This window comes from Bombyx mori, chromosome 10 (genome assembly GCF_030269925.1).
Source record: "Bombyx mori chromosome 10, ASM3026992v2".
In the NCBI taxonomy this organism is placed as follows: domain Eukaryota; kingdom Metazoa; phylum Arthropoda; class Insecta; order Lepidoptera; family Bombycidae; genus Bombyx; species Bombyx mori.
In genome coordinates, this window is record NC_085116.1 from 9,923,526 (window position 1) to 9,945,528 (window position 22,003).

The 22,003-nt window shown below is 39.3% G+C and overlaps 1 protein-coding gene across 2 annotated transcripts in view; it reads left to right on the forward strand.

Moving 5' to 3' along the window:
- Ser-4 (serotonin receptor 4) overlaps window positions 1-19,495 on the forward strand; it is a 52,328-nt gene extending 32,833 nt beyond the window's left edge. The window contains exons 1-5 of one of the 2 annotated variants that reach the window (XM_062670343.1): window positions 3,778-3,838; window positions 12,394-12,473; window positions 13,913-14,173; window positions 18,124-18,367; window positions 18,446-19,495. In XM_062670343.1, coding sequence (XP_062526327.1) covers window positions 13,942-14,173; window positions 18,124-18,367; window positions 18,446-19,310 — 1,341 coding nt within the window. In that variant the 5' untranslated portion in view covers window positions 3,778-3,838; window positions 12,394-12,473; window positions 13,913-13,941 and the 3' untranslated portion in view covers window positions 19,311-19,495. 2 annotated transcript variants of the gene reach the window in all.
- Window positions 19,496-22,003: the final 2,508 nt, after the last annotated feature.

Sequence of the window (22,003 nt, forward strand, 5' to 3'; positions counted from 1 at the left end):
TATTACGGATTCTGATATCCATCATGATTTTAAAATCTTTTCCAATCATATCGATCTAATTTTAGGAATGCAACAATCAATTAATTTTCACAAGCTGAGCAACATACATCATATTGTTTGGAATGCTCGAAACCCAGTTTAGATCACAATCAATTTGTTGGCCTCGATCTAACTGAATAACTTAGTTAATCCGCATGAAAGCACTTTGCTTGAATAATATTTCGCCTAGTATAGTGTCTGTCAGTCACAATTAAATCACATTTGATGCTATCAATATCAGTTAACAATCCTTTCTAAATTATAGCAGGAGGATTTCAAAGTGGCAAACAATATACAATGAAGGTGCAGAAAAATCTAGCAATGACACAAAATATGAAAATTGTATGTGTTGACTCGGACGTGTTGATAGTGCTTATTCTGTATGCTGCACAGCAATGTAGCCTTCGAATTTCAACAGTGGGGTAATAAATTCCAACAGAATTGGGATGTCACGTTGTGGTCTCAATGGGTTTCACTATTTGCATAGTTTCAGATGATCCGACAGACGATCTGTCTAGATAGGCATATTAAAAATACTTTTATCTTCGTCGTAGTCGTACTTTTAAAGCTACGCTTGTTTCTTTTCACAATACTAATTTTACTCATACTAACAATCCAAATACACTGTATTAAACAATATTAAGTCTTAATTAAAATTTCAAGTAGCAAGAGATTTTGAACCAAGTAAAATCTACAATATAAATCTGCTTGCCTTGTGGTTTATCACTAAAGCTTAATGCGCTAACGAGATTTACACCTTCGAGAACTCAGCACAGCTTCACAAAGCACTCAGCTAAACATTGTAGTGAATTTAGCCCAATTTCAGCCCAGTTCAGCAATAGTGTTTAGGTTGGAACACTATAGGTTGAATAATATTTTAAACATAATACACAGTTTATATACAGAGAATTGATAGAAGATGCATCTAATCACATACATCGTATACCAACAAAGCACATAAATTTGGACATGATTTACGCTATTTAAAAAAGTTTCTAAGTTTTACCATATTTTACTTGTAGCCAAAATTTGAAATAATAGACAAACTTGTGAATACCTTATTTTCTTTTCATAGTAAATTCTCGAACTAAGTTTGGTCACAATGGACTTGCCTGATTTATTGCATGTTTTTTTTCTTCGAAGCTGTGCCATTTTCCTTCATTTTGAAAATAAACCTATTATTTTAGATTCATTAATACTATAATCAACAACTCTTTATACAAAGAACCGTCATGGTCGGATGTTGCCTAACACTCCAAATTCTTTTGATCTATTCTTATTGCCAATTATACTTAAATCCATTACTTCATTAATTCTGAAGTTCCAGAATATTTATTCAGGTGCAGCCTTCCTTTTCCTTAAACAGCCTGTGTATACTAATCTAGTTCTAATCGACTACGAGACGAGATGTAGAAGGCATCACATACTTCCACTGGAGGAAAGACGTAGGATAGCTGATATTGTTCTTTATAGCAAAATAGCTCAGTCTGAGGTGGACTCGTCTTATCTTCTATCATACTAATCTAGTTTGCGTCCAGTGTAACCAACCACAATAATAATAATTATATAAGCAAATTCCTTTCCATGCTCTACGACCGAATTATTTTGATTTTTTTATAAATCCTCCATTTCTAAACTAGAGTGCAGAGTATCATGTAGACGATCTCATGATGTGCAAAATAAACGGGATTTAGTACTCAAAGAGCTTAGCGTGTGTACATCGCGTCGTATCAAAGGTCATTGTTGTAAGCTTCGAACTATCTGCAAAATAAATTTCCCGCTTAAATAAACCAGCTAAACGTTTTCGCCTGAACAAAATTTGAATTATTGGGCAATTTATGGATTAACACACACTGTATGCCGCCATGATATCCAGACATCCATTCTCATGAAACATCGGATCAGCTGAAATTTACCTTTTATTTATTATTTATTGTACACCGATGTTTTACAAATAAAGGCAAAATTTAATGATATGTACAAAAGGCTAGTTTAAGTGGGACATGATTGAGAGATATGAGTTAATAATAATTAATACGCTTTTATTAGCTTCAGACGTATGTATGTTATAGTATGTTAGCATGTAACGGAATCTTTGAACATGATTTTGACCCCCTTCAAAACGTCGGATTAACTCGAAATTTGGTATACTTAGGGCCTTTGACAATCGAATATTAAAAAAAATATTGAAAAAGTTGAAATGAACTACAAAATGAAAAATAAATAATAGTTTAAAAAAACTAACGAAATACGCTTTTATAGAAAATCCAACTAAAAAACAGAAAATAAATTTTAATAAATTTGAATTAAAATTAGTGTACGAAAAAATGATTTCATTGTAAAAAAAAGCGTGGGGTGCATGGTATCAGTAGTTATAAATATTTTATGAACAGATATGAGTAGAAGAGTTATTTTGATAATATTCTGAAAAGCACCCCACGCTTTTTTTTACAATAAAATCATTTTTTCTTACACTAATTTTAATTCAAATTTATCAAAATTTATTTTTGAAGTGAAACTTCTTTAGGCGCGTTGAAAGTAAAATTTGACCCGCAACAGATTCGGTACAGTTGAGAGAAAAAATACAATTTAGGACGAGCGAGAATGAGAAAATAGAGAGAGCGTCTCGTGAACCACTATAATGTGGAAACGGAGTGAACGTGAAGTGAAAAGGACAAATCGAGCTAGGTCGTTTGTCTTGTACACAGCATTCCATATTATAGGAGAAATTTGATTTAAGGATGGAAAATTAAGAAAACCACAATAATAAAAACCACAAAAGAAGTTTCACTTCTTTCACGTGCACCAAGTTGCACGCGCACCATTTTTTTTATTATAATCGAGAGAGTACTTTGACAAAATTTTATTTATTTATGAACACACAAAAAAGAAGACATAGTACAGAGTAATAGGAAAATTATGTACAAAGGCACTGCTTATTTCTTTAAGAAGTCTCTTTCATCAGACATGCGAGAGGATTATGAGAATAATAATTAAAAGTGATGAGTGTGTGTAGAACAGCTAAAATAACAAATACAATATGAGAATTATAGTAAAGCACATACACATAGCTAATATTGTTAAACTTGAATATAAAATATTATAAGTAACACAGTATATACGAAGAGTATAGAACAATGAGTATGCTTGTATTTTGGAACTTCCAATGGGAATGCGTTGCGGAATTAACGAAATAATCATTACGATATGAATCATAGTGAGCTTCATGTACTTTTTTTTTCTTCGATGGTTGGACGAGCTCACAGCCCACCTGTTGTTAAATGGTTACTGGAGCCCATAGACATCTACAACGTAAATGCGCCACCCACCTTGAGATTTAAGTTCTAAGGTCTCAGTATAGTTACAACGGCTGCCTCCACCCTTCAAACCGAAACGCATTACTGCTTCACGGCAGAAATAGGCAGGGTGGTCAAATATTTTATTTACTACCTTGAAAAAATTTATTCAATAACCCAATTAAAGAGAGTAATACAGAAAATGAATCTAAATCTTATGATATCAGTGATTATAGTCGGTTTTTGATCACTGAGCATTCACTAGTTCATATAATTCGGAGAGCCATTTGTTCGTATGAATTTTGAACTTGACCGTTTGTCGGCTTACAGCTGTAGATTACATATCAGCAACAGATAAGCTCGTCGTGATACTAAAACACATTGATATTTCTATTCATACATTTTTGCTGATTACAGATTAAATAGACTTCTTTGTCGGCCTTTTTACCGAAGCGTATATTAGAAAGAAGTGGCTTTTTTATTAGACGTAGACATAGATGCTGGTAAGTAATGAGAGCGTTCTTCATAAGTTGCAGTTGCATGCAGTAGATGTGAGGCGACACGGGGAAGCATTTTATGTAGTAATTTGTTTCTTTATCGTTTTGGAACCCGAAACAAGATCCCGCCCAGCTGAGTCTTTGAGCTCGGTCGGTGAAGTTAGGACGGACAAGAGAGATCCCTTTTTCCTAAAAAAAATATGCTTAAAGGCATTTTTTTTTTTTTTTTTTTTTTTTTTTTTTTTTTTTTTTTTTTTTTTTTTTTTTTTTTTTTTTTTTTTTTTTTTTATGCTTGAAAGTTTACTGGTGGCCCGAAGGCCTTTCCAGTTTCACCAGGACAGGTGGGCGAGCAAAGGCTCAGCCAAGAGGGGTGGGATTTGCTAACAACTGTCCGAGCGCCTCCGAAGGAGACCTAACAACTCAAGAGCAATTGTTTCGCGAATGAATCTACTACCGGATCGGAATCGCGACCCGCTGAGAAGATCCGGCGAGAAACTCAGCGGGCTGATGCATGGGTTAGGTTGCACGTCGACCTCTTTGTCGAGTTCGACGAGTACGGTTACCGGGGTCCCTAAGCCTGCCCCTAGTATTAGAGCTGAAGGCATCTAATGCAAAGGTTATTGGATCTGATGGATCCGTAAGGACGTGTCTAGGGCGTCGACGGTGACTGGCTCCTGCATGATCAGGATTCGGGGAGTAGTCAGCGGCGGCAACGATAAGGCGATTATCATGACGCATAGCCTTATCGAAGTATCGTTCCGACGCTGACTTCATGTATTTCCGAATTGATTCGAGGCCCAGGTCGTCGTGTAGGTCAACGTTCCTCACGAACCATGGAGCCCCGACAGCTAACCTGCAAAAGCGGGATTGTAGGGATTGGAGGGTGTCTATGTGTGTGCGGGCCGCGTGAGCGAACACCACACTCGCGTAAGTCATGACGGGCCTTATGCAAGTTTTGTAAAGTGTCACCTTGTTCCGAAGAGACATTTTACTCCGCTTACAGATCATGGGGTAGAGTCTACCGAGAATAAACGCGGCACGGTCACGGACTGATTTTATATGCGGGCGGAATGTCATCGATGCATCCAGGGTAACGCCCAGGTACTTGACCTTCCTGGCCCAGGGTATGGGTTGTCTAAAGAGAGTAATCGGGGGTGTGAGATTCCTCCTCCTAATCCGGGAGGAAATCCGTGTGGAGCTTCCCCTCTGAAATAGCACCGCAGTACTTTTCGCTGGGTTGATGTCTATGCGCCATTTTCGGAACCACTGTCCTAGGGCTAGGGCTGCGCTCTGAAGCTTCTTCGCGATTAGGGACTTATTTCTACTAGAATAGTAAACAGTCGTGTCGTCGGCGAATAAAGCTAAATGGGTCGGCGGCGACCGGGGAATATCGTTGATGAATAAGCTAAATAGGAGGGGTGAGAGGACAGAGCCTTGCGGGACTCCAGCTGTGAGAGGTCGCGGGGAGGAGCGGGTTCCCTCGACTCGATATCGAAAAGAGCGGTTCGACAAGAAGTCCCGTATGATGAGCACGAGACTATCCGGCACACCCATGTTGAATAGTTTGAAAATCAAACCGTTGTGCCAGACTTTGTCGAACGCTTTTGCGACGTCGAAGAAGAGAGCTCCCGTGTATAACGGTTTTGGTCGATTAAGCCCCACAAGAATGTGCTCCGTGAGGCGGTGCACCTGTTGAACGCATGAGTGATTTGTACGGAATCCGAATTGTTCATCGATGAGAATGCCCTTGGATGAGACGAAGTCTCTGAGGCGTTTGTAGAGCAGACGCTCATACAGTTTGCCTAGAGACATGAGGAGGCTAATCGGGCGGTAGCTCGTCGGATGATTTTTTGGTTTACCGGGTTTATGTATGCCGATAACGTCCGCTTCTTTCCACACCGCGGGAAAGATACAGTTCGCCATAGCGGCATTGAAAATAGATGCCAACATCACGATGAGTTGGACGGGTAGAAGTTTAATAACGCGGTTAGATATACCGTCGGAACCGGGAGCCTTGCGAGGACGTAGGTCTTTGATCAAGTCTTTAACTTCTATCTGGGTGACGGGTGGTAACGCATCCGAGGGTGGCAAGGAGGCTCTGCGTTCTACCTCACTGTCTACTAATTCTACATGAACAGGGTCCACGGATTGAGTGCTGGGCGTGCACTGGGTTTGCAATGTATCGGCCAGCAGCTCTGCTTTTTCGTCATCATCGAACGCCGCGAGTCGGCCTGAGGGGCCTACGAGGGGGGGCATAGTTACTACCGTATCCGATTTGAGAGTACGAGCTAAGCGGTAGTAAGACCTTTGGGAGGGCGCGAGTCCTTCTAAGAAGTCAGACCATCTGGCATCTCGGACTTCGGCGATGCGAGACTTTACGTCGCGTTGTAGGGCACGCATTCGAATACGATTTTCCGCGGTAGGATACCTGTCGTAGGCGCGTATCGAGGCGTTCTTAGCTCTAAGGAGTTCCCTAATATCGTCGGACAATTTGAAGCGGTGAAGGAAGTCCTCCGCTACAACTTGTTTCGATGACCTATCTAATGTCGAGGTGATGTGTGACGTTAAGATGTCTATGGCTTCAGCGGTATCCTGAGGAGACGGGGTAGAGTCCGGGTTAAACGGGAGCGATGGTGGATCAGATTCAGCCAGGCTGATGCCCAGCGTGTGCCAATCCACCACAGTCCTCGTGACGGGAACGGAATCGGGAGCGCGACCGAGCTTCATAACGACGGGACGGTGGTCTGAATCTAACTCTGAAACTACTTCGATCGAGTGTAAGCGCAGAGTTACGTTTTTTAATAACGCTATGTCGAGTATATCCGGGCGATGCGCGATATTTAGCGGGTAGTGAGTCGGGGTTAGCGGAGCGACGATATCGAAGGCGAGATCATCGACTAACGCGTCAAGCCGCCTGCCATTCGGGGTTGTGGTGTGTGAGTTCTACCTGATGTGTTTACAATTTAGGTCGCCCGCCAGAATGACAGAGCTCCCCATACCGAGCAGCGCCTCGATATCACTGCTTAGAACGATCTTATCCGGTGGAAGATAAACGGACGCGATAACGATCGGCGCGTGTCCCGTCAGTGAGATTCGGCACACTGATGCTTCGATATTAGCGAGCGCGGGAGGATTGAGCGGGACGCAATGCAGGGCTCTTCTATAGTAAATGACGGTATCACCACCACGGGCAGAGAGCCTGTCGTTCCTGACCATGTTATAGTTCGCGATTTTAGGGTCACGGCGCGCGGGCTTAAGTAGGGTCTCCTGCACTAAAAAGATATCAATTTGATGGTCACGCAAAAAGTCAGAAACCTGATCACGTTGATTTGCGAGACCGTAAGCGTTAAAAAATCCTATCGTTACGGATAGGGGCTTTATTCTACTTATATACGCCATTGATTACCGGCGGAGTGAGGGGAGGACGTACGTATTTAATGACGCGTATACGTCGGCGTATTCCTGCACAACGGCGATAAAGTGTTGTGCAGTGGAGGCAGCGCGAATGGCGTCGCCCAAAGCGTTAACGCGCTCAAAGTTGATCGACTGAAAGAAGTCGATCGCTAAAGCGAGATTTTCGGACGCGGTCGGAGGGCAAGTCGCGGGAGAGGGACGAATCGAGGGGGCGGGACGAATCGCGGAGGAGGGAGTTGTAGCCGTGTTCGTGTACGGCAGCGGTTTCGCCCAGGCCGAGACACTGGGCACCGCCGCCGGAACGAACGCTGGCTTAGCCTGCGACGCAGAGGGTGCTGAGGCTTTGATGTCTGGGCCGGAAGCTCGGAGGCGGTTTTGGCGGGCGACGCGGCGATTTATTTTAGGGGCTCGGGGGCATCCGCGGTAATTTGCGGGGTGACCCTGTGTTCGACACAGGACGCAGCTAGGCGGTTCCGTCGCGGTTTTTTGATCGCGAGTGCATAGGACCGTGGCGTGATCGCCTAAACATTTGACGCATCGGGGGCGCGCGTGACAGTTACGGGAAGAGTGCCCGTACAATTGACAGTTATGGCACTGGCTAGGAGTGCCTTTTTTATGGGGGACTTCGACAGCGATACCAGAGAGCCTACAGACGGTCTGTGTGTTAAAGATTTTCTTACCCTCGGGGGTAGGCTGGAGAGCGACTAGAACCATATTATATGGCTCCCTACCGCGACCGGTGTGCATACGGTGCACAGAATTCACTGGTAGGGCATCTTCTTCGCGTTATCCCATATTATGTGGAATAAGGGCATTAAAGTATCACTCATTTTGCATCTTTATTTATTACTTAGATCACATAGCTCAGACCAAATAGATAAATAAGCAAGCAGGCATGAGAAGAGTTCACCTATACTATCTAGAACTACTGCATTCATTCACAGTGCGTTTCCAAAGATATTTTTTCCCACGTAAGTTTTCCCTTGGAATGAACTCTCCTCTACGGTGCTTCCCGACTGCTATGACATGTCCTTCTTCAAATGAGGCTTACGGAGAGTACTCAGTGGTAGGCAGTGACTTGTAAGTACCCCTGGCATTGCTGACGTGTATAAGCGACGATAGCCGCTCACTCAGGTGGGCTGTATACTCATCTACCTACAAGGGCAATAAAAAAAAATATATAGGAAATCGAGTAAGTGAAAATATGTAGGAAGTAAAAAAAGAAAACAAATTAATCATCGAAAATTCACACGCAATCCACTCATCGACACATTTGTTTGATTCGCGGCGGGGATGTTGATAGACAATAACGGAACCAATCACGCGAAGTACTATTATTGGTATTATGTGTTAAGCACAAAAGAAATAACATTTAATTGATTGATAGTGACCGCCCGGGGTAAAGCTTTAAATTGGCTTCAAAAATTGAATAAGATCAGAAAAATACTTCTGTTCATTCTACATTAAAATACAATTAGTATTATGCGTTAACTAGGTTTTAACTTCTCTGACTGACAACCTAGGAATCTGGTACAATCACATCCTGGAGTAGCCCGAGTCTGCCAGTTTTACTACTGTTGAGGCAGCACTCGTCTTAAGTTGGATTAAAAGATTGGACCTTAACATGGGATTCAGAAAATCCCAGACCCTGTGGTTTTATCGACCTAAAAGCATCGTGGATGCTTACATCATCGTTGGAGATGTCCGTATTGAATTCGGGGTACTTTTGAATTACCTCGGCCTAATGCTAGACAGCTCTTGGAAGTTTAACTCTCGCTTCGCAAGACTGCTTCGAATGGCCGGCGGTCGGCTTCTTCCCTACACCGGGGGCCTGACGATATCCCGCTTCTATATGAGGGTAATGCGATTGATAGCTTTATACGTCACCGCACGGAGCCATTCTTTGTAAGCGACATGTGTATTGTTGGAGACGCCAATTTAGGTTCTGGAGGCAAAGGCTGCTGATTAACATTTAGCAGAATTTACCTCTGTGCTCGAGACGTTATTCTACACTACATATAAACATGGTCCGTGAGGGCTGGCCAATCCATCGATCGGCGTGCCAACCATCGAGGCGATTCGCTCAGTGTTCCGGGACTGGATCAATCACGACCGCGTACTCCTCACCTTTCGGCTGGTATGGATGCTGTCCGAGTATGTTTGTTTTGGGAAGTACTCGCACCAAATTGGAACTGAGCCGATGGCTGAGACTCATCGTTGTGGATGTGACTGAGATCTCGCATCCCAGTTGTACCTTTATCGCACAAAGAGATTGTATTTAATTTCGACATTTCCCGCCTATTGTCAAACAAACAGCACTTTTAAAATATAACAACAAGAACAATGATGTATGTATGTAGAAGAGTTCATTGATTCTAGTTTATTTGAAGCGGTCAAAAAGACAGATGTCGAAACCATCGAGATATGAAATTTATTACCTTTGATTATTACGTTATTCAGTTTATCGCTATACATTTTAAATCGCATAATAACGTAAATATAATTTAGGTCCTTGAAGTAAAGAGGAAAATATGTTAAAGGAGTACCAATAAAATAAAAATGTATTTAATTAAACCTATCGAACGTACAAAAATAGGTTCCATCCGTTCAATAGAAATTGAAATTAGAGAGTGCGCGTAGACGTGAAGCGCCTATCGATCGGCACTGCAATAGTGTTATGGGCACACAGAAAAATGTGTTTTATTTGTTAAAATACTTAACGCTTTGTTTTAAGGTTCAAATTGCATGACACATGAAAAAATTAACAGTAACATCGACTCGCCCAGACTACAAGGTGCAGGCAAAGGTTGAAGCAGCCGATTTCGCTCGACGATACCTTTCGACGAAAGCTTTCGAGGCTAAGGATCCAGCACGGTCCGCTGATATTTTAGCTACCGCGCTTGGATGACACCAAGACTGGGTAGTGGCTTACCCTGGTCACCGGTGGTAGGACCTCTTGTGAGTCCGCGCGGGTGGGTACCACCACCCTGCCTATTTCTGCCGTGAAGCAGTAATGTGTTTCGGTTTGAAGGGTGGGGCAGCCGTTGTAACTATACTTGAGATCTTAGAACTTATATCTCAGGATGGGTGGCGCATTTATGTTGTAGATGTCTATGGGCCCCAGTAACCACTTAACATTAGGGGGGCTGTGAGCTCGTCCACCTATCTAAGCAATGAAAAAAAAAAATCGTTGCACCCCTACATTGCGAAAGTCGAAGCATCACGGCGTTTTGTGCATCACCACACGGGAGCACCTAGTCTGCACGGGTAGGCACCACCACCCTGCCCATTACTGCCGCGAATCAGTAATGCAATCCAGTTTGAAGGGTGGGAAACAATCTACAATCGAGACGAACACCAAATAAGTCGATACGATAAGATCAAAACATTTGAGCATCACGAGAATGGCTTGTAAACAGGAATGAAACGCTATTTACAATGTTTCGATTGCCGCAACCTGTTTACTCGAACGTACAATTCACTCAATGACATAAAATAATCTATCCTTTTGTTTCCGTGTTCAATGAAGCAATTTTGACACAACATTTTGTTTGAATACCGAATTCATTTATTCTTATTTCAGTGTACTATAATTTTTTTTAAATGCAAGTTTGATAATATGGGTTAATATTTATTTCACGTTCGTGAACGAGACGTTTGATTACATTCGTTTGCATTTAGTGTTTAATAATTTAATAATTCTTACACTTTAAATGACTTAAATAGTAACGTGATGTTCAACAAAATAATCATATTAAATAATAGTACGGTTTGTATTTGTAACATAAAATAGCTAGTTAATAGTTTATAAATAACTAACTAAACAAAGCTCTATTATAATTAACTGTCTATAGTTGAGCCTTTTTTGCCTACCTAACCTAGCCTAAGGGGCTATTCTACGCAAGGACCGGTAAGGAGCTTCTGGGCTCAAACTGAAAAAAATGCCAAGACTGACCTTAGTCGTACTGCTAGACCGTAGTGCTTCGTTGAATCTACCACCGGATCGGAATCGCGATCCACTGAGAAGATCCGACGAGTGGATTTTGTCTACGGTGCTAGTTCACACGTCGAACTCGTCATGACCGACCAGTTCGACGAGAACCGTGACCAGTGCTTGAAAAGCCTATAATGACATAGTTGAGCTTTCCTCAAACAGCTACACTAAAAATTTGCTAAAATGGCAAACTCGTAACCGGAATTAAATTACCCGGTTTGTTAACGCAATGCTCCGTACATTAATTAAATATATTAAACATAAATAACTAACGCAATCGTGTAACTTGATCGGTGTTCAATGATCAGCAGCGATCTCATTACTCGGAAGCAGAACTGCGCCCTCAACTGTTTCTTATTTATGTAATACCAAGATTGTAATGTAAATCGTACCCGGAACGTATGTAGAGTCATTGTAGATTACATCATCATTCATTCTGATTACTATTAGCTAATTTTATTAAGTAATTGACATTGTAGATGATGTACTATGTCATTTAAACTTTAATATACTGATATTTAACGTTGTGCATGATAGCAATTGTTACGTTTTCATTTATACAATTTTCGAAAAGAGTTTCGGCGTCAGTAGTGCTATCGCACTGTATTATATTTATTTTTTTTGTCAACATTTTCATACTGAGACATTGTTTCTTTTATAGTGAATAAAACATGCCACTGTGTGGAATCGGTATACAATAACACCGCCCAATTTCGGTGGATTTCGTAAACAAGTGACTAACAGATTTAGCGGGAAATGGACACAGCATCATACCACCATACTGTGATCAGCAATCGGCATTTACTGATGACAGAGCGCAGTGTTAGCCCACAAAAATAAGTATATTAATACCAAGCTACTTATTTCAGCCGCGAGGCAGTCATGCTTTCTGGTTGCAAACATTCTTCATTCATTCTGGACTGGTTAGGTGTTCCGACAGCGCTACTAAGCCGGTCATTAAATACATGTTTGCTAATTTTCAATGTGCTTCATAGTTACGTAAAGAACTACGGCATTTAAAAATGTGGAAGCAACACAAAAACAATGAATCGATATGAGTTAAAAACGTTTCTTGGTAACCATTGGTCGCATTGTAAGAATCGCATATATTTATCTTTAAAAAACCTAATAGACGAAAATAATTTGTCCACAGATTGAACGTGCGCAGTAAACAAAAGGCTACGATGTTGGAGAGGGCTGTGATCTACTTCTTCCGAAAATACAACACGGACAGTAAGCAGCTCTGATTACTAATAGGAATGAATCTAGGCTCAGGCTTCCTGTCTTGAATTCCTTCTACGTTAAGTCAAATCTTGGATTACCTTGGGAAAACACGTTATTGTCATTATCATAGTTCGAAGATTGTACGCTAAATTTAATTTCAATCCGAAGATGTTAGGGATTTTAAAATTTATTATATTTATTTATTATTTAGAATTTCTGATGCTATGATTTATGTAAGAAATCGTGATTGTTATAAGTAACTTAATAAACATGAACTGATGATGGGCGATGAATGATGGATTCAGGTTCATGAAGCACAAGATACTTGAAACGCTAACGCTGAGACATACCTACGCAATCCAAAGCAAACGCGATCTGATGTCTTAATAGCGTTATTAGCCGAATTTCCGGTCACCGTCCTTGTCGAACCCGTCACTTGCGACGAAGGGCTCGACGAGCGAACTAACCCATAGACACAGCCCACTGAGTTTCTCGCCGGATCTTCTCAGTGGGTCGCTAGGGTCAATGTTAGAAACTCTCCGGTTTGAGCCCGTGAGCTCACCTACAAACGTTAGGGCGAAGCTGAAATAGCCTCTCAAGGCTATCATCAGCACAGGTAGGAGGAAAAAAAAGAAGCCGAATTCATTAAGAAGCTCCGGTGGATTTGAAATAAAAAGAACCGCTCTGTCACGCCATTTCTAGTTCACGTCCAGATCGGTCACATAGGACGCCACCCAAGAAAGTATTAACTTAGCAAAACTATATTGACATTTTCGTACTTATTATTGGTGTATGTTAACATGTAAGGTCCCTTGTCTTTAAAATAGGAACGTTTTTTTTTTTTTTATTGCTTAGATGGGTGGACGAGCTTACAGCCCACCTGGTGTCAAGTGGTTACTGGAGCCCACAGACATCCACAACGTAAATGCGCCATCCAACATGAGATATAAGTTCTAAGGTCTCAAGTATAGTTACAACGGCTGCCCCACCCTTCAAACCGAAACGCATTACTGCTTCACGGCAGAAATAGGCAGGGTGGTGGTACCCACCCGCGCGGACTCACAAGAGGTCCTACCACCAGTACAAAGTATATGTACCAAGTATATGTTGGCCTCTTGGCAAAAAATAAGTATGATAGTGGTAGCGACCCATGTAAACTAATTAATAATCTACCACCACCAGTTTATGTTGAGAAGGTTTTTGTCTTATGGTCTGGGCATTGGAAATATTTCATGGACACTCCATGTGTTTTCTTACTCTATAGTATTATTTATAAAGCAATATACATTTATGATAATTATTCACTGCTATATTGTTAGAAATCTCATATATTATTAGAAACCAGCTGTTAAAATTTGTATTCGTAAATTTACAAAGCCCTTGATTCAAGTTTAATACAAATAAGCAATACAAAAGGATAAGTAAATGAGGTGTGTTTGTTTCATTAGTAGGTGAGGTGGAGGCACGGTGAAAGGGCATGGAGGGCGCGGAAGGGCAAGAGGAGCTAGATTGGGAAGCGCTGTACCTGCGCCTCCCGTTGCAGAACTGCTCATGGAACTCCACAGGATGGGAGCCGAACTGGAACGTGACTGTGGTGCCCAATACAACCTGGTGGCAGGCATCCGCGCCCTTCGACACGCCCGCTGCCCTGGTTCGCGCCGCAGCCAAAGCCGTCGTGCTCGGCTTACTTATTTTAGCTACTGTTGTTGGTAACGTAACATTTGATTCTATTTTAATACGCTTTTATTAGCTTCAGACGTATGTATGTTAGTATGTAACGGAATATTTGAACATGATATTGACCACCTTCAAAACGTCGGATTGACGCGAAATTTGGTATACTTATTAAAAACCGATGACAAATCAATATTAAAAAAAATAATTAAAACAATGAAAGTTCAACTAAAGATTGAAATATAAATAATAGTTTAAAAAAACTAACAAAATACGCTTTCATAGAAAATCCAAGTAAAAAATAGAAAAAAAAATTTAATAAATCAGTAGTTATAAATATTTTATGACCAGATATGAGTAGAAAGAAGTGTTATTTTGATAATTTCCTGAAAAGCACCCCACGCTTTTTTTACAATAAAATCATTATTTTACACTATTTTTAATTTAAATTTATTAAAATTTATTTAGATAGTAAGTAGTTTCATGTGTTTAAGTGCGTATTAAATGCGTGTTAGACGTCATTTTGTTGGTATCAAACCAATATCTGCTATTTGCAAAAAGTATGATTTGTGCACGAAAATTATGTTTGGATACCAACATAATTTTCGTGCACATTACCGTCATATTACCGTCATAATAGTCAAAATGTTAAAATCTCTAACAAATACACAAAGGAGATATTGATTTGGAAACGAAGAGATGTTGGTTTATAGGTAAGTTCGAAATATATCACCAAGCCGAAATTAGAATTTTAATAAAAGAAGGCTACTCTGTGTATTTCTTTGTGGGCAAATAAACAGAATTATAGTTTGTTTATATCATATTAGCAGTTTAATTTAAGAAGTATAATATATAATTAAACAAAAGCCGGTAACTGAATAAGCAATAGCCTCCTTAGCAAAACTACAACAGATAAACGAATACTCTTTATTTTTCCCTGATGCACTTTATGATACGGAAGCATTTTCATGAATGTGTTATAATTTGTTTCAGAGCTCATAACATAAAATCCCAAGATAAAACGTTTTTCTAGAACAATTTAAAAAAACACTACAGTCGGTTTCCTAAAGCGAATAAAAAAAAGAAACAACATTATTTTAGGAAAATAAACCTAACCCAATTTTCGATCTCGTACAACATCCATTCTTATAACAGATTTTTCTTTCAACCTTTCTCATAACGGGTTGGAGCCAGGCCGCAATCAATCTCGTACGTGGCTGGTGTAAAAGAGATCAATATTTCAAACTATTATGGATAAACCTCCAGATTGATACCGAATTTTGTGAAATTTCGCTTTCGTAAAACGAAATCTTTTCAATATTTCACTTCAAAATTACAACAAATTAAATTTAGCCCTACTTTTGGAACGATGTTCCTTATGGGACGATGCGGAGGGGTACCCTAGCCGGGAAAAAGCGTCCGTAACGTAAGATTTTTATTATTATAGTAATGCACACAGTGTACGACTTAACTTTGTAATAACGTACAAAAAATAACATATTTTTTAATGATTCATTGACCACGATCTCAGAGCGTTCGTTTGCGCAATATACTAACTCTTATGCAAACAACCGTGAATGAAGCACAATAAGTTCGCACGCTACCGCAAGACCGTGGGTTGTTGCGAAACCTCCAGTTTTTTTTTATACCTCGAATTGAACCTAAAATTAATATTTTTATAATAAGAAACTCCGTTCCTATCCGGAGTCCCACGATACCACACATCTTTTTTTGTTACCATACGTAAAAACGTTATCTTAAATCCCAAATGGTGGTACTTGGGTACCTTCACTAATCAGCAATATGAAAAGCACAGTTCATCCGCTGCCTACATTTTAGAACGTTTCTACGGTTATTGATTTTTAATAGATTACAATAGGGAATGTAAATTATAGGTTTCTTACGTACTTTAAAATGGCAAGCCAAACTTCATATTAAGCAGTCAAAGCAAATAGGGTTCACTTTAATATAAATAAAACTCCTAATACAAAATGAAAGGCTGTCATTGAATAGGTTTCTGTCTGTGAACTTAACAAAATAACTGTATTATATTGTGACTCAAAGTGACAAGTGACAATGATTGTAGTCGAAACGAATTTGTTATCTCGACCAAACTTGATGTCAGCAGAACGTGAACTGTATTATTTATTTACTTAAATGTATCTATACTATAATATTATAAAGAGGAAAGCTTTGTTTGTTTGTTTGTTTGTATTGAATAGGCTCCGAAACTACTGAACCGATTTGAAAAATTATTTCACTGTTTGAAAGCTACACTATTCCTGAGAGACATAGGCTATAATCTTTATTAAAAAAATTTAGGGATCCTTACTAAAACTCCAATAATGTAACCCAAGGTGTAAAAAAGTACCTAAAATATTCTTTTCATCGCGTGGCCTGTGAAAACTATTGATGATAGAATAAAATAATGTAGGTGCTATGACTTTGTAGAACACATTATTAAGCTATTGCATAGATTTTATCGCGGGCCTTGAGCGCGGCTTGAGAGCGGAGTCCAGAAATTTCGTAACGAAAATAGCCTGACACCCCCACTACGCAATAACTAAAACAATAATTAAACCAATAACTAAAACCGCGCAAGGTTCAAGGGCAGCCCGAGGAAAGTGCGCGTCTAGTATATTATAAATGGCAAAAAGTGAGATTTCTCCATTCTTTATTCACAAAAAATATTTTTTTGTTAGTTCAATAACCATTTCACGAGCATTAGAGCATTTGAGCGAATACATAAAAATCGACCATAGTCTCTGATAACTCAATATTTCTCAAAAGTTTTAACTAAGTTTCTACTTCTTTTTCTAAATGAGAATCAGTTATTTAGGAAATAAAAAAGATACAAGTTTTTTCGTTATCTCTTTGTACATATATCATCAGATCAGATGCAAGTATGGCTCTAATATATTTATAATATATTTTTAAATAATATTTTATATATATATTTTATATATGCATAATATATTTTAAATATAAGTAAAAAAATATATTTTTTATTTCGTAGATATGTGATGTTACATCTTAAATATACCGTAGCTATTTATCAATAATCCTTTTCCGCAAATAATAAAGATCGACCTTAGCCGATCTTAACACATAAGAAATACGAAGCGTGTGTGAGTTTTAAAAATCCCTAAGGAAAACAGTTAGAGTGGTTTCTAAGATGAAGGAAATACATTTTATTCGGACGGTAATAGCAGAGCAACGGTATTTGATACTTTAGAATATTTTAGCTTTTAACATAACGAATTCGGAATTTGTGTTTGTTTGTTTGTTCGTATTCTATGTATTCACGCGTCGCTTATCAGAGTTGAAACTTTGTACAGGCCTTTTATTATTAGAACTTCACGGAAGGCTTCGGACAGTACTTTCAACATATGACAGGTTGCGCATGAGTTGTTTCTGTATAACGTGTAGTCGGTATAGTTTTCATCTATATCTATACTAATATATAAATCTACAGTGGTTTTTATGGATGTTCCGTTATAACTACTGAACCATGCATCCGATCGACTTGAAACTTGGTGTCCATGTAGAAAATACATGTACTTAATGGATAGGTTAATATTTATATGAGTGTTGGACTCGCTACACCAGTTGCGGGGGCATTAATGATGAGAATCTTTGTGGGGGTGAAAAATAATAATGTTAATTTTAAATGGCCAGCGAAGCAAACGGATACAGCTGGTTCGTATATAAAACTTTGGTTGTAACAGAGAAATTTTGTTAGTGGATCACGAGTCTGATCCGGTGGTAGATTCTGCTTTATACTGCTCTGCCTAGGGTTAATGTTAGCAAATTCTCTCCGGCTGAGTCCGTCTGGCTTACCTACCCGTTTGCGCGTAGCTAGAATAGACCCTTAACTCTCTCGGCTACCAGCGAATAGGTAGGGAAAAAGAGTGAAATTTAAAGCGCTAACATTAAACGTTAATTTTTATATTTCGTAACTCAGTTTAATACATATAATTTGCAGGTAATGTGTTCGTGATAGCTGCAATATTGTTAGAGAGACACCTCCGTAGTGCGGCCAACAATCTGATCCTGTCCTTGGCCGTGGCTGACTTGCTAGTGGCCTGTTTGGTGATGCCCCTCGGCGCGGTATACGAAGTCGCGCAAAGATGGACCCTCGGACCAGAACTTTGCGATATGTGGACTTCAGGCGATGTCCTGTGTTGTACTGCTTCTATCCTACATCTAGTCGCTATTGCACTCGACAGGTACGCACTTTCAAACACTGAATAACTGTAGACTTTAGAAAATATTTCGCTAATCTTAACTTCCTATCATTGTTTTAGGTACTGGGCTGTGACCAACATTGACTACATACACGCCCGTACAGCTAAGCGGGTGGGTATGATGATCGCCTGTGTATGGACTGTTAGTTTTTTTGTGTGCATAGCTCCGTTGTTGGGATGGAAAGATCCGGACTGGAACCGACGCGTATCCGAAGATCTTAGATGCGTGGTCAGTCAAGACGTTGGATACCAGATTTTTGCGACGGCTTCATCATTCTATGTGCCGGTTCTGATTATTTTAATTTTATACTGGCGGATATATCAAACCGCTAGGAAAAGAATACGTCGAAGACGTGGAGCTACAGCCCGCGGCGGAGTTGGACCCCCGCCCGTGCCTGCCGGCGGAGCACTGGTCGCCGCCGGGGGCAGCGGAGGTATTGCGGCGGCAGTCGTCGCCGTTATCGGACGACCTCTTCCAACGATATCTGAAACGACCACGACCGGTTTCACGAATGTTTCATCGAACAACACGAGCCCCGAAAAACAATCTTGTGCCAACGGCCTCGAGGCAGATCCGCCGACCACGGGTTACGGTGCTGTAGCAGCGGCATACTATCCGTCGCTCGTGCGTCGCAAGCCCAAAGAAGCCGCTGACTCTAAACGGGAAAGAAAAGCGGCTAAGACATTAGCTATAATCACTGGAGCCTTTGTGGCATGCTGGCTTCCTTTCTTCGTGTTAGCGATTCTCGTTCCGACGTGTGATTGTGAAGTGAGTCCCGTGCTGACTTCGCTGTCTCTCTGGCTTGGATATTTCAATTCTACTTTGAATCCTGTAATATATACGGTGTTCAGTCCCGAGTTTAGACACGCGTTTCAGCGTCTGCTGTGCGGTCGACGGGTGCGCCGCCGCCGCGCCCCGCAGTAGTTACCTACCCTCGTAGATCTTTCAATCCTACCCGACTGACCACGTCTAGTTCGCATACACTTACGTTATCTTGTTACATTTTCAGAGATATATTTATACCCCTTTATTTTTTGTACGTAATTAATATAATTATAATAAATGTAATGAAAACCTGTCTAGTAAATAAATCACAAATTCTCTTTAAATTCATGTTGTTTTATTTAACCCGATAATCAAGTTTAAATTTTTATAAAAAACTAGCTGACCCGGCAGACTTCGTAGTGCCTCAATCTATAAATAAAATACCTAAACTTTTGTATAAAATAAATTTAAAACAAAGAAAAGGAATCCGTCCGACGGAGGACACATCAGAAGAAAAACAAAATTGTTATTTTTATTCAATTCCGAACATTTTTATTCATTTATCTACCTTTTAAACCTTCTTTTAACAAATAATTCAAGACCAAAATTAGCCAAATCGGTGAACCCGTTCTCGAGTTTTAGCGAGACTAACGAACAGCAATTCATTTTTATATAATAGATAGATAGATACATATATTGAATTTTTCTCAAGTTGACTTATTTGACTGGCTATTGACGTACTGATGTGTTAGTGTTGTTGTGCTGCGACCACTTGGTACTTATTAGGTGGTAACAGATCTCGAAGTTTCACTGGTGGTAGGACCTCTTGTGAGTTCGCACGAGTAGGTACCATCACCCCGCCTATTTCTGCCGTGAAGCAGTAATGCGTTTCTGTTTGAAAGGTATAAGTTGCCTTTGGTATGATTATAGATATTTTTGAAAGTCGTCGTGGCCTAAAGTATACCTATTTCTGCCGTGAAACAGTAATGCGTTTCGGCTTGAAGGGTGGGGCAGCCGTTGTAACTGTACTTGAGACCTTAGAACTTATATCTCAAGGTGAGTGGCGCATTTACGTTGTAGATGTCTATGTGGTCCAGTAACCCCTTAACACCAGGTGAGCTGTGAGCTCGTCCACTCGTCTAAGAAATAAATCTAAAAATAAAAAAAGCGCTAACACCACTACGTGAATACTTTCCCCGGCTTAGTGTGTACAGCCGATGTTTCAATTACTTCGTCACAGTGGGTCTCTTATCATTCTAAACGAAACATAGCTAATTCAGGATAGATATAAACAAAATTGCGACGCCTGAGATCGACGATCTTTATTTTCCTAGCAGGACGGTATTCTTTCAATGGTAAAAGACCTTTCGTGAACATCTATAAAATATTTTTTTATTTAATGAGCATATTATAGTTGCATATCGTCTATGCAGCAATTTTTATTCGTAACTTTAAATGTTATTCATATACTAATGTTATGATTAATTTCAACCACCGAAAATACCATTGTTGGGTCGTTTTCAATTTTACGGCCAAAAAAGTAACGATTTCATGAATTTAAACTTTCTCAAATTTTCCATTCTTTCTGATTAAATAAAATTGCCGCATTTGAATATCGAACCAGTGATACGAATGAGATTTGGGGTAGTATTTAATGTATAACTCCTAATTTAACAGTGCTTACGAATATATAGTTATAGGACCACGTGCCTTTTGTCATGACAACAAATTTACTGTACTTATAATTACGGTAACATTAAGTTTATGAGAATTAAATCAAATAACTCGATTTTGGACCCTAATTAGAAAACGACCCAGTTTCTGTACAACTCTATAAGTTCTAAGTATCTACTATGTCTTCGATTTGAAGTACGCGCTAATAAAAAAATTCACAACACAAAAGATTTCGAATCTCTTTCGAACTCGTTAAAAATACTGTGTCGTAATTTTTTTTTCTTATACTAATACTTTTCTTGAGTTATTATATTGACCGTAAACCTCGGATGGTGTCATTTAACGAAGAAATGTTCATGTCTTTAATGTGCCATTATGATCCCCGCTTGTCTTTATATGTTACGGGACAATATTTTTTTTATTATTATTACTAAAAAGATAAGTTACATCGTAATTTTCTTTCTATATTGCTTAATAGGCGATAACGATTTTGTGAACACTTGTGTACGATAATTGTCAATACACATCATAATAAATAACTGATTTCTCTGACGTGCAATCAATAATGAATCTATCATGTAAATTCAGGATAACAACTTAAAGCCATCGTAATTCCACAGACAGAATAAATTTGCTGTAAAATAAATGAGGCTTAGATAAATTTACGTATTTTGCACGCCCTCCATTTGTCATTCTCGTAAATATATATATTTTTAAGAGAGCCCATGTACGAAGTTTGAAAATTGGGCATTGTAAATACGGTTTTCTAGATAACTTTGTCATGAAATGATTAAAATAAAGGTCTAGTACTAGATTCGGATATCGTGGACATAAATGAAAAAAAAAACCGTTTTTATTAGCAAACTATTATTAATATTTTTTTTACTGTTATTATTTAATAATATATTTTAAAAGTTAAATAACCAAGTTATAACAATGAACCGATTTGAGGGGGTTATTCGATATCCTCATAACCCCATTCTGGTCTTATTCGAAATATAAATTATTATTTAATACCAGGGTAAGATTATAATAAAGTAACAAATATTTATGTCGTTTGTGAATAAATTTACCAATGTTGGTATTTGCTACAGAAAATAAATAAAAAAAACAGTAAAACTCAGAACATAAATTTTGCGGTCGAGATAGATACCTCTCTCGACAAATGTATTTCAGCA